Source organism: Gobio gobio, assembly GCF_949357685.1.
Source record: "Gobio gobio genome assembly, chromosome: 22".
Lineage (NCBI taxonomy): Eukaryota > Metazoa > Chordata > Actinopteri > Cypriniformes > Gobionidae > Gobio > Gobio gobio.
Window position 1 is genome coordinate 39,168,163 of NC_137118.1, and position 16,146 is coordinate 39,184,308.

Genomic DNA, 16,146 nt, shown 5'->3' on the forward strand with positions numbered 1-16,146 from the left:
CGATGGAGTAGCCAAAGCTCGTGTAAAGGAGCCAGTGGAAGGGGGGCGGGGAGCAGCAGCTCATTTGCATTTAAAGGGACACACTAAAACGTTTTTGCTCACACCCAATGGGGGCAAATTTGACAAGCAATAATAAATGATCTGGGAGGTATTTTGAGCTGAAACTTTAAAGACACATTCTGGGGACACCAGATATTTATATTACATCTTGTGAAAAGGGGAATAATATGTCCCCTTTAAGAATAATTCAAGAAATGTTCCAAAGCGACTGAGAAAAACTGTGACTTGCCCACTTGTTTCTCAGGTTTGTTTACTTTGGCAAGAACATGCATCACTTCACTCTGACAGATGGCAAACGTTCCACCTTCTTTCACTTGTCAAAAGTGAATGCAATCTTTCTTGTAATCTAATACTAGCTATATGATATGAACTTTGCTTTTCTCTCTCTGCCTCAGATATCTATCTATCTATTATCAAGATAGCAGTACAGTTTAAGTGTGCCATGTGTCTTCTCCACTGAGGGTTGAGAGTGTGAGAGTAACAATGTGGATATAAACCACTGCATTTTCTCTCCTGTGGGCTGCGGTGACTGCATCTGTAACACTCTGAGACTCATTTGCATATCAAATCTCATTAAAATTGTACTATATACATATATATATGTTAAATGTAAAACTCTTTTTTACGAGATACGTGTGCAAATGTATTTTACATCTATGTTTTATATTGAATTGTTGTAAAATAGCCTATATTGAATTTGTATTACATTAAAGGGAGTTCACCCAAAAATGAAAATTAGCCCATAATTTATTCACCCTCAAGTCATCCTAGGTGTATATGACATTCTTCTTTCAGACGAGTTATGTTACAAAAGTCCTGGCTAATCCAAGCATTAGAATTGCAGTAATAGTTGCTCTGTTTTTGAAGTCCATAAAAAGTGCATCCGCCCATCAAATAACATGCTCTCTGGGGTGTTAATAAAGGCCTTCTGAAGCAAATTGATGCGTTTGTGTAAGAAAAATATCCATATTTAAAACTTTATCAAGTAAACTTTCGGCCGACCGCCTTCCCTGTTCAATTTATGGAAAAATTGTTGAAAGGCTCGTCATGACGTCACGTACGCATCTTGAGTTTCACTTTCAACATTCAACACTTTTCCACGGAAGGCGGTCGGCCAAAAGTTTAATTGATAAAGTTTAAAATATGGATATTTTTCAAAAACAGAGACACTATTACTGCAATTCTAATGCTTGGATTAGCCTGGACTTTTGTAATATAACTCCGATTTTATTTGCCTGAAAGAAGAATGTCATATACACCTAGGATGACTTGAGGGTGAGTAAATTATGGGCTAATTTTCATTTTTGGGTGAACTATCCCTTTAATCAGAGACTAAGATGCTTCCAGAAGAAATCTGGCTCCTTAAAGGGACAGTTCATCCAAAAATTCAAAGTCTGTCATCATTTACTCACCCTCAAGTTGTTCTAACCCTCTATGTATTTCTTTCTTCTGCTGACCACAAACAAATATAATTTAAAGAATGTTGCTAACCAAACAGTTGATGGTAAATGATGACAGAATTTTCATTTTTGTGTGAACTATCCCTTTAAATGATTTTGATTTCAACAAAGTGCAGTGTCTGTATGGATTGTCTTTCACTCATCTGGCCACTAGATGACCTGCTTTCTCACTTTATTGTTAAACAATAACGCGTTTGTACTGAATTATTTTATTTAGGGCATGTAGCCTATAGCACCTTTCTTACTTGAGACTTATTTAGAAAGCATTGAATTTAAAACACTCCCTCCAACATTATCACAAGGCTTAATTACTTTAATACCTAAACCTAAGAAAGACATTCCAGCTCGGAATGTATATATATATATATATAATCATAATCATATACTTATAGATAACTGGCGTCCAATTTGCCTATGAACTCTGATTATAAAATTTTGGCTTTGATATTGGCCAATAGACTTAAATGTGTGCTGGGCTCAATTATAGATGAAACCCAGAGGCATATTGCTAATAATATTCGCCTTGTGTTAGATTTGTTAGATTATGCCGAGCTGGTTAATGAGGAGCTGGTTTTAGATTTTTATAAAGCTTTTGATTCTCTTGAACATACGTTTATTTTACAAACTCTGCACAAATTTGGCTTTGGTGATTTCTTTTGCAAAACTATCCAAACGCTGTACAAAAATGGCAACTGGGTACTGGGTATACTTCTCCCAGATTTGAAGTCTTCAGAGGGGTTTGCCAGGGTTGCCCGGTTTCACCCTACCTATTTTTAATAGCCGCTCAGCTCCTTACCTCTTATCTTTTTTATTTATTTTTTATTATTTAGGAGTGCAAAACTTACAACATAGGGTGAACACAGAACACAACAACAAAACACAAAAACAGCAATAAAACAGCAGTAATAATAACAGCAATGAAAAATAAGCAGAAATGACAGATAATAATAGTAACAGTGGAAGTATTTAAATAGTAATAGCATGTATAATAATAATGATAATATTTTGTGATTGCGACAACAGTAATATCAGTAATAATAATAACAGTAATAATACAATAATGATACTAAAGATGGTGATAAGTTGTGTTGACGGCAATAGTAATATCAATAATAATAATAGATAATATTGATAATAATGATAATAACAACAGTAGTAGTACTCATACAACAAAAAATAATATATATATATATATATATATATATATATATATATATATATATATATATATATATATATAAATACATAATAAAAAATAAATAAATAAAAAATACAAAATTTAAAAAAAGAATGCGTTGACAGAAAAAAAATCAATAATAATAACAACATTTATATCAATAATAATAGCAACAGTAATAATAGTAATACTAAATATGTTGATGATAATATTTTGTATTGACAGTACAGTTGCAATACTAATATCAATAATAATATAATAACAATAATAACAACAATAATAACAATAGTAATAAAAACAACCTTACCTCTTATCTGCTGAATAGTAGTTTACAAGGTATCAATAGCTGATAATCATATATATATAATCATAATCATATCAATAAGCCAGTTAGCTGACGACACCACTCTTTTTCTAAAAGATGATTCACAGATCCCTGTTGCTATTGACCATATTAAAGTATTTTCAAAAGCTATGGCTTAACTTTGAAGATAAATGTGAGCTGCTCGCCATAAAATTATGTTCTGCCTCTTCAATTTATAATATCCCTGTTAAATCTCAAATCTTAGGCATAACAATTTGTAAAGATGACAAGCGGTATAGGTTAAACTTTGATCCAGTAGTGGATAAAGCTAAGAAAAAATTAAATTCCTGGCTCCAAAGGGACTTATCTTTAAGAGGAAGTGCACTCCTTGCCAAAGCTGAGGGTATTTCAAGGATAACCCTGCTCTCTCTTTGTGTGTTGACAAGTCCATCTGTGGTGAGGTCGATAGAATGCTTTTTGACTTCATTTGGAAACGCATAAGACACTACATCAAAAAGTCTGTCGTTATAAAAAGCTATGATGATGGGGGTCTACATTTTCTTGACTTCTCTTCCTTAAATTATACATTTAAGATAAGTTGGTGAGGCGATTTCTAAATGATTCTGATTTCTTTTGGAATGCTATTCCCAATTATGTTTGCTCCAAAGTCGGTGGTCTCCCCTTTTTGTTGGTATGTAATTATAATATCTCTAAACTTAAATGATCAAACTTCCACAAACAGCTGCTGTTGGCCTGGTACTTAATTTATAAACAAAACTTCAGTCCCCACCGCTATTATATCTGGAATGACCAGGATATCTGTTATAAAAATAGATCTATATTTTTTTCCTGTTTGGTTTAAAAATCATATTATTTTAGTTTCTCAGCTTTTAAATAATAATGATCCTTTGCTTTCTTATTCTGAGTTCTTAACAAAATATTGTATTCCTGTCATCTCACGTGACTTTGCCACATGGACGCCATTCCCAGTGGAGCTATTGCACTTTTAAAAAACTCGGAGTCTTTACCCTCTGTTATTTCCATGAGTAATCCCTGTGAAACACCGACAGGGAACATTTGCTTTGCATGCAGTCCTTCTCTCAGGAACAGAGATTCGACATCTCTTCCAGAATGATATAACTACTGTCCCTTCTGTTGTATTTTACTGGAGTAATTATTTTTATAATATTCCCTGGAAAAATGTGTGGTCTTTACCCAATAAATATTTAATTGCGAATATGGTTAAAGAGGTATCCTATAAATTGCTACATCGGGTGTACCCTGTGAATCTTTATATAACAAATAAAAAATGTTTGTTTATTTATATGTTCTGCGCATGTAGACAATTTTTCTTTGTCATGCAAGGATATTTTGTTTGTTTTTTATCATGTTGATAAGAATCTTAAGGACAGATATTTTCTAATAAATCCAATTTTTTTTTTTTTTTTTTTTTTTTTACATAAGTGCAATTTCTTGTCTGTAATGCCCCTATTTAATATATTTTGTAAAGATTTGAAGTACTACTTAGATACAATATATACCTCCAGCAATGTTAAAGCCTTAAAATCCATAACATTATGTACATTTTATAATATTCATTCTTTCCTATAATGTACATGTGACTGTATGCTCTGTGACATTTTGCCTGATTGCTAATAAGTGCCTCTTGTGAAGACACCTCTAATTCATATAATGTAATTTATATTACCCCTGGCCCTTTATCCATTTTGTTTTGCTTTGTGTGTTTTTATGATTTATAATGTTGTCAAACGTTTTATTATATTTGTGCAATAACAAACTAGCCTAATTAAATAAGTTATTTGTGTAAATGAGTTGATAAATGGTTAAAAAAAAATTACAAAACAGCTAAGGTGATGAGTTTTGAAAAAAGAAACGTATGGTGTTTCAGTTTTAAACTATTTAAGAACAGCTGTGTGTGAGGATTAGCTAATAATTGTGAAATACCTCACCACTAATAAAACATTCCAGCACTTTCCAGTGTGAGCTATAGACCAAACAAACAAGCAGACAGTTCTTATCACACTCATTTAAATGTCTTCAGTAACCACAAAATGTATATTAAAAGTTGACCAGAGCTCACTAAATAAACGCTCGAGAACCGAAAGCGCGTTCACCTGAAGAGGTAACCATAGCAACAAACAGCTCGCTTTCGTCGGACGTTACACAGGTAAAACCAAAAGTAGCTTACAGTAATTTGTCACATTTATACATTATATGTATACATTTAAATACCGTAAGGATATCATAAAAAGTTGTTTAAAATGTCAGAATCCAAATTGTTTGCGCCAGACGAGCACAGAAATTCCCTTTTGTTGGAAGTCACTGAATAACTCGCACATTAAGACAGTTTCCGTGTTACTGAAAATGAGAGTGAGAATTTAATTAGCACGGCTAGGGAAATGAGCAAATCAGAGCTGGACATAATTATCAGCTTTTAACACATCTGCTTCCACTGTTGGGAAAGCAGTTAAAGGGTCACACTACAGTGTCGCTGCATTAAACTGATGCCTGCACACATGCGTGGCGCTAAGACACGCCCACTCGCCGGCAAACGCAACGCCGATTGGCTGCTATACATACCAGCGGGCCTTGCTATTTCAGGATTGGCGGATCCGCGCTTTGCCATTACGTTATCCTCTTTTCTACACACACACACAAGGATGCTAGAAAGAGAAGACGTAATGGAGTGTTCCTGAGCGTCCTTGCAATGAAAACCACTGTAGAATTCGACAGTTTTCACGGACGGGAGTTGCAATGAAGGTATGTAAAAATACATAAATGTCAGATTTTCTATTGGTATCGACGAGGTTTGTCATCTGCGTGGAAACAACTACATCATTTATTTCCGTAGGCTGTTGACGTTTGATATGTCAACAGTCAGACTTCTTAAGAGTTGCACCACTTGGATGCATCAAATGACTCCGCAAATAGCAACGCGTTTGTTCTTCCTCATTCTGCACGAGTTGCTTGGGTGGCATATGATCATTTAGCAAGAGATTTGATACTATCGGCATCTGTAGATAGCAGGACAGGTGCAGCTCGGTTTGTCCAGTGGACGCTCGGAACAGAGTGTACGAGCAGTGATCATCATAACCCAGTTTATCGCAGCACTTCTCTAATGAGATTGGAGGATAGTCTCTGCCAGCAGTCGCTGGATGAGCTGATATGAATGGACAAGCAGCTCAGACAGTCATGAGGGACAGAAGTGATTTCCCCTACTAAAACGTCACAATTAAATGATAGCAAAGTGATTATGACGTCAGAATGTGATAACAGCCAGGCATATATCAATGAACCAGCAATTCAGACAGCTAGGCGGGATAGAAGTGGTTTCCCCTATGTAATTACGTGCGTAGTGATTATGACGTCAGAATAGTGATGAAAATCATCGTAACGATTGCTACTCGTATAAATCGGCATGCAGTTTAGACAGTCACGAGGGGCAGAAGTGATTTCCCCTACTATAACGTCACAATTTAATGGTGGTATAGTGATTATGACGTCAGTTCAGTGATACAAATAATAGTGATTGTGGGGCTAATATCAAAGCATATAGCAATTCACACAGTTTCTCCTATATTAAAACGAATGTGATTCTGATTGTGATGATTGCTAGTCTTATGAATGAACATGTATAATATAAAAAGAGAATCTGGCTGAGGTGTTATTAGACCAGCAGTTCAGACAGTCATGGCATAGTTGTGGCATGGTGATTATGGCATCGGAATTGTGATGAAAATGATTGTGATTCTATTTGGGATGTCTGGTGGAGCAGTTATAATCGGACCAGCAGTCCAGACCGCAGTGACTAAAATATTGGATTGTGAAATATGACATCAGAATAGTGATGAAAATGTTTGGCCAGGCTGGTATAAATGGACATAAACATCACTAATGAACTACTGCGATGTCAGTGGAGTATGCTGAACAGTGTGAAGATGAAAATGACTGATTCCTATTGTGAGAAAATCTGTTTAGACAGAGATGATGGCTCTCATTAAAGTGCCCCTCTTATGGATTTTTGAAAATGACCTTTCATGTAGTGTGTAACCTAGTTCTAAGTGAATGAAAACATCCTGCAAGGTTTCAAATCTGAAAGTGCACCATATATAAAGTTATTGTCTCTCAAAAATAGGAGTCGACTCTGAGTCAATGAAATGAATCCCAAGCCGTTTCGTTGTGACGTGTGGACGAAACATTAGCATATTGGTACTGATTCCTGTGGATACTGATAGCATCATGTCGAGAAGCTGCTGTGCTCTACAATGTGTTTATTGTGCTTTCATATTGTGTAGTATCTGGCTAACCGGCTAACTCACATTATTACTGTAAAACTACTGTAAATCTGCTGTGGGCTGCAGTATTACTTAAAACTGTGTTTATTAATGCAGATTGTCTGTCGTTCTTACTACTTTGAGTAAAGATAAAGGATGGAGCAAGATTTGTTTTGCAAACTTTAATGTTACATCAGTCATTCGCATGATGGGCTAACGTATGCATTGTTATTAATACATTTCCTGCATGTGCACTGTATGTGCACATAAATTAGAAACACACACACATGGGTTTGTTGATGGATGCACACAAAGGATTAGTTCACCTCAAAATGAAAATGTCCTGATCATTTACTCACCCCAATGCCATCCAAGATGTCCATGTCTTTGTTTTTTTGAGGAAAACATTTCAGGATTTTTCTCCACACAATGGGCTTCAATTGCAACCAATATGTTGAACGTCCACATCAATGCAGTTTCAAAGGGCTTTGAAGTGCTTCAAATGGTACTGCGCGATCCCAGCTGAGGAATAGGGTCTTATCTAGCGAAACGATTGGTCATTTAAAAAAAAAAATTCAAATGTATATACTTTTTAACCACAATTGATCGTCTTGTGCTGGTCTGCAATGAGCCAGGCATCACGTAACGTACGTTGAAAAGGTCACGCCGAACGTGGGCGGAAGTACCGCCCCATTGTTTACTAAGCGAACGTTCGAAGACTAATACAAACGCTTTTTTAACAAAACTGGTAAAACAATGATACATTAAATACTAAATATGTCATTCAACATACAATAAAATGTTAACGATCCTCCTTCTCCACACGTCTAAACAATGGGGCGGTACTTCCGCCCACGTTCGGTGTGACCTTTTCAACATACGTTACGTGATGCCTGGCTCGTTGCAGACCAGCACAAGACGATCAATTGTGGTCAAAAAGTATATACATTTGAATTTATTTTTTGAAAATGACAGATCGTTTCGCTAGATAAGACCCTATTCCTCAGCTGGGATCGCGCAGTACCATTTGAAGCCCTTCAAAGCCCTTTGAAACTGCATTGATGTGGACGTTCAACATATTGGTTGCAATTTAAGTCATGTCCTGAAATGTTTTCCTCAAAAAAACCTAATTTCTTTTCCACCGAAGAAAGAAAGACATGGACATCTTGGATGGCATTGGGGTGAGTAAATTATCAGGAAATTTTCATTTTGAGGTGAACTAATCCTTTAATGCTGCTGATGGTGAGGACAGTTATCTAATAATGTACCCAAAACTGAGTAGCATCACTGAGAAACGTCCTGCTCAAAGAACTAGTTCTTTGAATGTTTCATCGATTCGGACTCGCGCTGGGATTGGTGTAAAATCAACATCATCGCTAGATTCGCTACTGTCTTTACAGTGCGTAATCGCTGCGCTTTAGGAAGCCTCTGACAGAGCTGGAGTTCAGTTGTGATAATGGGCGTTTAGCTTCCGAAATACACGCTGTACGCGGTAGACCAATCACAACAGACTGGGCCATCTGACCAATCAGAGCAGAGTAGGCTCGCGGAAAGGGTGGATTTAGAGAGACGGATTCATCCAACGAGTCGTTTGAGAATCATTGAACATTTTGGTGATGTGCAATGTATATTATGAGAAAATGAAACCTGTAAACCTGTTGTTGGAGACCTCCAAAACTAAATTAGGAAACTTTAAAATAGCATAATAATCTGCAAAAATCAAAATCGAAAAATAGCATAGTGATGATGACACTAGCATTATGATGTTAGCATTACTAGCATCATGATGTCCGAATAGTAGACAAGGAGGGAAGATTGTGATAAAAATGACTGTGCATGCGATTTGTGATTGTTGTGATTTGAGGAGATGTTAGGAATGGAGAACAGTTGCTCTGTCACAAGGAACTGAAGTGATTCCCCCTCTAAAACATCGCAGTTGAATTATGACAGGATGAATATAATGTCAGAATAATGAATTATGATGAGAGATGTGATACAAAGTTTTGGTAGGCTACTATATGATTCTGGTGGTATTTAATTTCAATCTTAATTTGAGTTAATAGTGGAAATTTGCTGATATAATGTGATTTACTTGCAGGGGAGAAATGATCAGGTGATTATAATGAGATTTTTGTAAGCAAGGATCTTGCGTTCGGCACATAATGACTAAATGCTTTCAAATACACACTCATTTCCATTCAAAGTGTGAGGTGGTTTTTTACTTAGGGTTGACCTCACTTCTTCAGGGAGCAGCCATGAAGCAAAGCGTGACTGGGTATAATTGAGGGCTAATCACACCTTAGATAATTCTGAATAATTCCTCTCATTCATAAGAGCACCACTGTCTGGCCTCGTTTCTCCCTGTGGTTTCTGTAATGACACTGTGTGTAGTGACACTTAAAGCACAGAATCTCCCGGGAAGCAAAAGGACAAACTGTCTTCTGAAAGAAAGCTTGTTCTGAGTGTAACCACTCTTCTGTCATATTGCTTTTGCTTAATTTGAGTGGGAAAACATTTTAAATCAGACATAAGGTGGAAGTATCATGTTTTTTTTAATTGTTTTTTTGAATTGAAATCTTTTAAATTAATGTGGTAATTATTTCTGGAGATGTTTAGATCCCTGATGTTGTACATATCAAGCAATGATATTAATCTGTTCATTCATTTATATTCTTCTTTATTTGGTATCTGGTCCACACTATAGCTGAAGTCACTAACTCTAGAAAGAGTTAAACAAAAGTCTGGAGAAATTTCAGATGGAGATAATCTGCCTTCATCTGTTTCATATTAAAAAACAGTGGAAATGAAATGGCAAATCTCCACCAGAAGATTATTATTGGAAATGCCAGTCATTTTGTAATAAAGTTAGCACCCAAAAAAATCTACTGATGATTATGGAGATTTTTCAAAAAGTATATTTAATTTAAAATAAAAAACATTTGTCTTTGTACCGTTGTCTAAATACAGTACTATTAACGTCTTATTAGATCCTATCACAGTTCCTAAACTTCTTTAAAGGGATAGTTCACCCAAAAAATAGTTTTTGATTAAAATGTGTCATTATTTACTCATCCCCATGCTGTTATTTGTCAAAATCCAATGAAAATCTTCACACAGCTCTTTTCCAAACAAGGAAAGTTTATAGTGAATCAGGGTTATTATAGTTAACTAAAACTGAAACTAAAACCATGAAAAAAAAAAAAAAATTTCATTGCTTGAAATAATATACAAGTTAATTAAAATACAATATATTTCAGCTAGTTGCCAAGGCAACATTTCTCATTTTAATTTAGTTTACCTAAAATAAAAATGAATAAAAACTATATAGATTGTTCTGGATCATCTATTTAGTGTTTGCAATAGAGTGCCGAAGTTATGACGTCACTTTGTAGGCCAAAACGCAGAAAGTGAGTTAGCATTTTAGCCCTTCCGGTTCCCTCGCCCTAAAGTCTATGGGTTTTTTAAATGGGTTTTTGCTAAATCGCCTGAAATAAGGTATGTGGTTAACAAAGCCTCTAAATATTTTCACGTTTTGATCTATGACATAAAACACATTAGTTAAAACCTGCTTGTGATTTTTTTAAACTTTATTGTGTCTTAAAAACGGTGGTTGCTAACAAGTTGCTAAAAGGGACTACATCCTTTGGCTGGGACTTTAGACGTCATCGTGACAAACAGGCAATCTCTCACTAGCCCGCGTTTCAGCCTTATGAAGAACTTATGTGGCGTGAATAAATCGTGCTATTCGCGCAAAGTTGGATGCTTGAACATTTGGAGTTTACTCTCTTCACATGTTCGTCTCGTTGAAAAATGGCTGACATGGGCTGTGTTTACACGTCTTTTTGTGTTAAAATCTACTGTTAATGTGTGACAAAACGTAGTTTTAAGACTTTTTCAGTCGATAATGTAGTTGTTTAAAGCTCAAATCTGTGGTTTATTTATAAGAAGAGTGCCTATTTTAACATTTTATCTGGTGTTTTCGGAGTTGTGAGCTCCAGTGGGTCGGCGGCGGTCAGCGCTTGTTTACCCGGCGAGAGTAGACTTTCCTCGGCTAGTCCTTCTGACGTCTGCCGCTGGCTCTGATGTCTCTGTGGCGTATCCAGCTATAATTCGTCTTGTGGAGATTTAACGGCCCATATTTGCTCTCATGGATCTATAATTTGTTCCCTGGCAAATCGTTTAGGCTGAGGGCAAAGTGAAGTTTCATTACTTGTTTATTTTTAGGCTATAACTGTACGTTACCGTTGTAAGTTAGCCGACTAGCACTGACTTTGAATGTTTGACTGAATTGTTTGCTTTATTTCATGTGTAGCTTATTATACGTTTTGTATTATTGATCATACATAAACTTGCATTTAACAAAAAGAGACTGGGTTGTGTTTCATGTCATTTAATGTTATCACAGTGATAATCATATTATCTGAAAAAACATTAACAAAAGATAAATCTCAGAGAGGCACGCATAAACAAAATTAGTTTCTAACATTTTTGGAAAAAGCGAATGGGCAATATTTCTCATGAAAAAGTGGATAAGTGTTCATACACAGCGCAGATCATAAAGAGCGAGCGTGCTTTTAAATAAAGTTTGAGGAAGCTTGATGATGACGTTGATCCGCGACCATGGTGTGCTGTAGTCCGTTTATAGCCTACCGTTAGCATTTTATATCTGACGGCTTTATTTGGGCTTCAAAATGTATACATTTTGGATTAACTTGTAAAGATTATCTTGGTAGACAAAACGTGTAAGGGTCATAACTCTTTGTTGAACACAGATCTTATTTTTTGCGATTTTCCAAAAGTCTATGGGGAAAATGAATGGCTTTTTGATCGAGGGAACCCATGCGCCGCTAACTTCCGGGTTGGCCTACAAAGTGACGTCATTACTTTGGCACTCTATTGATTCCAATAAAGATAGAGCGCATTTAGGCCACGCCCACACCCACTTTGTATTGCGTGAGGCTGCCTCCCTGTCATTTCTGACTTATAACAAAAAATAGAATAATGTCTAAAAGCTGCTATGTGACAGGGTGTACAACAAACAAGCTAAAAAACACAGAACTAAGTTTTTTTTTTAGCTGTCAACCCAAAAAAAAAACGGCGTAAAAGTGGGTACAGGCAATAAGACGTGAAGCATCAGCAGGAAGAATGGGTAAATTTTTGGATGTAGACACTCAGTATGCTCCACGTGTGCTTTGTCACTGTTAAGTCAAATATCCAAATGTCAGTTTTATATATTATTTTTCCTGTCGCTGATTATGTTCCCCTCTAGTGGGTGTAGTTCTCAGTGTAATATAACATGTCGCGCTCTGTCTCAATTGCCTGTATCCACTTTTGTGTCCTTAAACGCCCGTTTTTTGGGTCAACAGCTTATAAAAACTTCTGGGTTTTTAGTTCTGGGTTTTTAGCTTGTTTGCTGTACACCCTGTCACATATCAGCTTTTAGACTTTGTTCTGTTTTTTGTTATAAGTAAAAAATGACAAGGAGGCCGCTTCACGCAATACAAAGTCAATGGAGAGCGTTGGAATGTCATGTATGTAATTGACTGAATGTAATTTATATTAGTGTTATGTTGTTGGAGATAACATTACACATAACAGATATGGACATAACAGATATTTCCGGGTTTCTCAGAGCGGAAGTCGTCATAGTTGGGTTAACTTTTATAGAGGTGAATGAGAGAGTATACATTAAATATATTTTTTGTGTCCCCATTTGCTCAAATAGCAAAAGAAAAACTTCACAATAGTGATTTCACAACTTTCAAAAAGAAAAAATAGAGTGAGATTAATAAAGCCATTGAAAAGAGAGATATATGTTAATTTTTACCATCTCTCCCATAGACGCTGTATTAGAAACACCCTCACAGCAGCGGTAACTTAACTTTTTTTGTAATTTGATGCAAAAGTAATTTTTTAGTGTTATACATTTTTTTAGTTTTAAAAAAAGCCTGTTTCCGCCACTAAATAAAAAAATAAAGAGAGTAATTGCGACTTTTTATCTCAGAATTCTGACTTTTTTTCTTTTTTTATAAAGTCAGAATTCTGAGATATAAACTCGCAATTGCGTGATATCAAGTCAGAATTCTGAGATAAAAACTCTTTTTATCTTTTTTTTTTGTGGCGGAAAACGGGCTTCCATAAAAATGCGTCATCACAGTCTGTGAAAAGGGTCTATTATTTACATCTCCTTTCTGTAGTTTCACTCTGTTTCAACACATTCATCGTGGTGTGGAATAAAGCAGCATTCTCCCACAAGCGTACATGTTGGAAGGAGTTTATCTATCTGTCTAACTTTGGGAAGAGAGACGCCAATGTGAGGGCAGAATATAGATAACATTATATATATATAAAAAATGAATAGAAATTACAAAAACACACAACATAATTACTTTAACCTAAATGAAAAGGGAAAATACTATTCCATTAACAAACTATAATAGTATCTCAATTATACTAAAACATGCTCTGTTGAGCTCAATAAAACATTTACTTTTAAACTACGTTTAGTATAATACGTTTCCGTTTTATGTTTTTAGTCATTGTTTGTGGCTTGACTCCTCATTTTCAGTTTTGATGAACTATTCCTTCAAGAAACATTTCTTAAACCAACATGTTCAAAGCTGCTCAGTCCCACATCTGCTGGTGTAATTAGTTATGTACTCTCATGCGAATGCTCATTAGTCAGAAGTCATTAGAAGTCGTGCATCTCTGTCAGTGGGAGGGATTTCAATACTTTGTAGTTCTTCCTGAGCTTTACAAAGACCGTTGCTGCAGGTGAGGGGAGAGACGAGGAATTTGCTTTTCCTTTATTCCATTGTGAGTCAGAAGTGCTGATTCATTGTTTTTAAGAAACGTCAGACTCAAGACTGTGGAAAGTATCTTGTCGAGTTATCTTATTCCCAGTGCTTAATGCAGTTATACATTTCTGCATGTATTATATCATGAGCGCTGGAGACATTAGTCTGAATTTCAGCATGCACATCTCTCTGGAATCCAGTGTCCTCATCAATTAAAAATAAGCATTTACCATAAGATTCGCTTTTAAATTAGTCCCCGTGCAGCGAATCGTGACTTATGGGAACTGTAACGCTCTGTTTTCCTTGAAGGAAACAGAGCTCTCTGAGGGCTCTTGTTCTGACGTGAGAGAATAGGTCATCATCTCTAAAAGTAGGAGACTGTACCGCTGGAGTCCTCCAGACTGTCAACCTGTCAGAAACGACCTGAACCAATGCTGGGTCCGATGTACTTTAGCCAGACGGATGAGTTGTGCGCACACACATATGTTACATAAACAAACACTGGAAAGTTGATGTGGTGCTTTTTCCTTCGACTTGGTCAGTCATTTTTTTCTAGTTACTATTTATAGTTGGCCAGAGGACAACTGGCACCCCGACTGAGCCTGGTTTCTCCCAAGGTTAGGTCACCTAATGGGGTTTTGGTTTCCTTGCCACTGTTGCCTCTGGCTTGGCGTGCTCAGTTGGGGACACTCAATTTTTCAACTAAACATCGAAATAAATCTAATTAATAAACTAAATTAACCATTTAAACTAAATTACTGATCTAATTATTAATCTAAAGCCCACACTGTCACTGTATGATAATTGAAATGAACTGATGACATCAGCGTTTTTTCCAGAATGGCTATACAGCTGAATAAAATTATGCTGCATTATTTTCCTGTTTAACACTGTAAAGCTGCTTTGAAACAATCTACATTGTTAAAAGCGCTATATAAATAAAGTTGACTTGACTATAGTTACTATTGCATTACTTTTTCTGATTTGGGCTGGGTTTGCTTGTTTTGTTTTTTAATAATAAAAAAGTTCTATTTTGGCAAATGTAAAGGACCTTTCACACCAAAAGTAAAATAAACAAGCCTCAGGCTGAAGGAAAAGCAAATTCACTCTTGTACATTAAAGCGTGCAGCTCAAACTATAATCTTCAGCTGTGCTGCCACTCTGGATCATAGAAGACTATGATGCAGAAGAAGAAACTTCTTAAACAAAAAAACTAAATTAAACATTTAACTAAATGTAACTGGTCCTACTCGACCCGCTCCCAGTGAACACTAAACAAGAACACTAAAGACCCACAGCCTCTAGCTATGCAAACTGTAAATGCAAACTCATATTTAGTCTAGAACTACACTAACTCTCATGTTTACACAGCGCACACAATGCCTCTGCACTTTCTCTCAACATGGGGGCAGGAGAGGTGTCAGTCAATACATGGGAAAACAAAGTAACTTGCATTACTTATTTGAAAAAGTTACTCTGATACATTGTTGTAAATGTAAAAGTAATCCATTACTTTACTAGTTACTTGAAAAAGTAATCTAATTACGTAACTTGCATTACTTGTAATGCGTCATTTCAAGTTTATTCATATACAGTACATCTTTCAATAAACATTGTTTTTCGAAGCAGCTTCATAGAAAATGTATGTTTCATTGTTACAGTCAGGAATTATTCTCTTATCAGTCAGAGATGAGTGTGTCAAAGTAATGTTTATATGGCACATTATATACACAGATTTAAGATAACACAAGTTATGTTGTTAGTAAACATCATGTATTCACAATGAACATGATAGACAATGATTTCAGTTTGTGTTTGTAATGATTACAATATAAGGATACTATTTGACCTTGAGTTTTCAAAGTTGGCCTCATCTGAAGTCTTTGCGAGTTAAAAAATCATGCATTATGTCATATTCTGTTATACAGGCTTCATAAAAAGTGCTGCAATGTGTAAGTAACAAATGCATATATACGCAAAAAAATGCGAACTCTTGGGTGTAGAAGCTGCCGTGTTCTTCTCTCAGTGGTTTTGTGATGGACGTGGCCGGCTC

At 35.9% G+C, this 16,146-nt stretch overlaps 1 protein-coding gene across 2 annotated transcripts in view; it reads left to right on the plus strand.

Annotated features, from left to right (window-relative positions):
* The first annotated feature begins 5,668 nt into the window (after positions 1 to 5,668).
* rnf34b (ring finger protein 34b) overlaps positions 5,669 to 16,146 on the plus strand; it is a 48,422-nt gene continuing 37,944 nt past the window's right edge. For both annotated transcript variants that reach the window (XM_079804297.1, XM_079804296.1), the window contains exon 1: positions 5,669 to 5,782. In XM_079804297.1, coding sequence (XP_079660423.1) covers positions 5,777 to 5,782 — 6 coding nt within the window. In that variant the 5' untranslated portion in view covers positions 5,669 to 5,776. The remainder of the gene's footprint in view (positions 5,783 to 16,146) is intronic.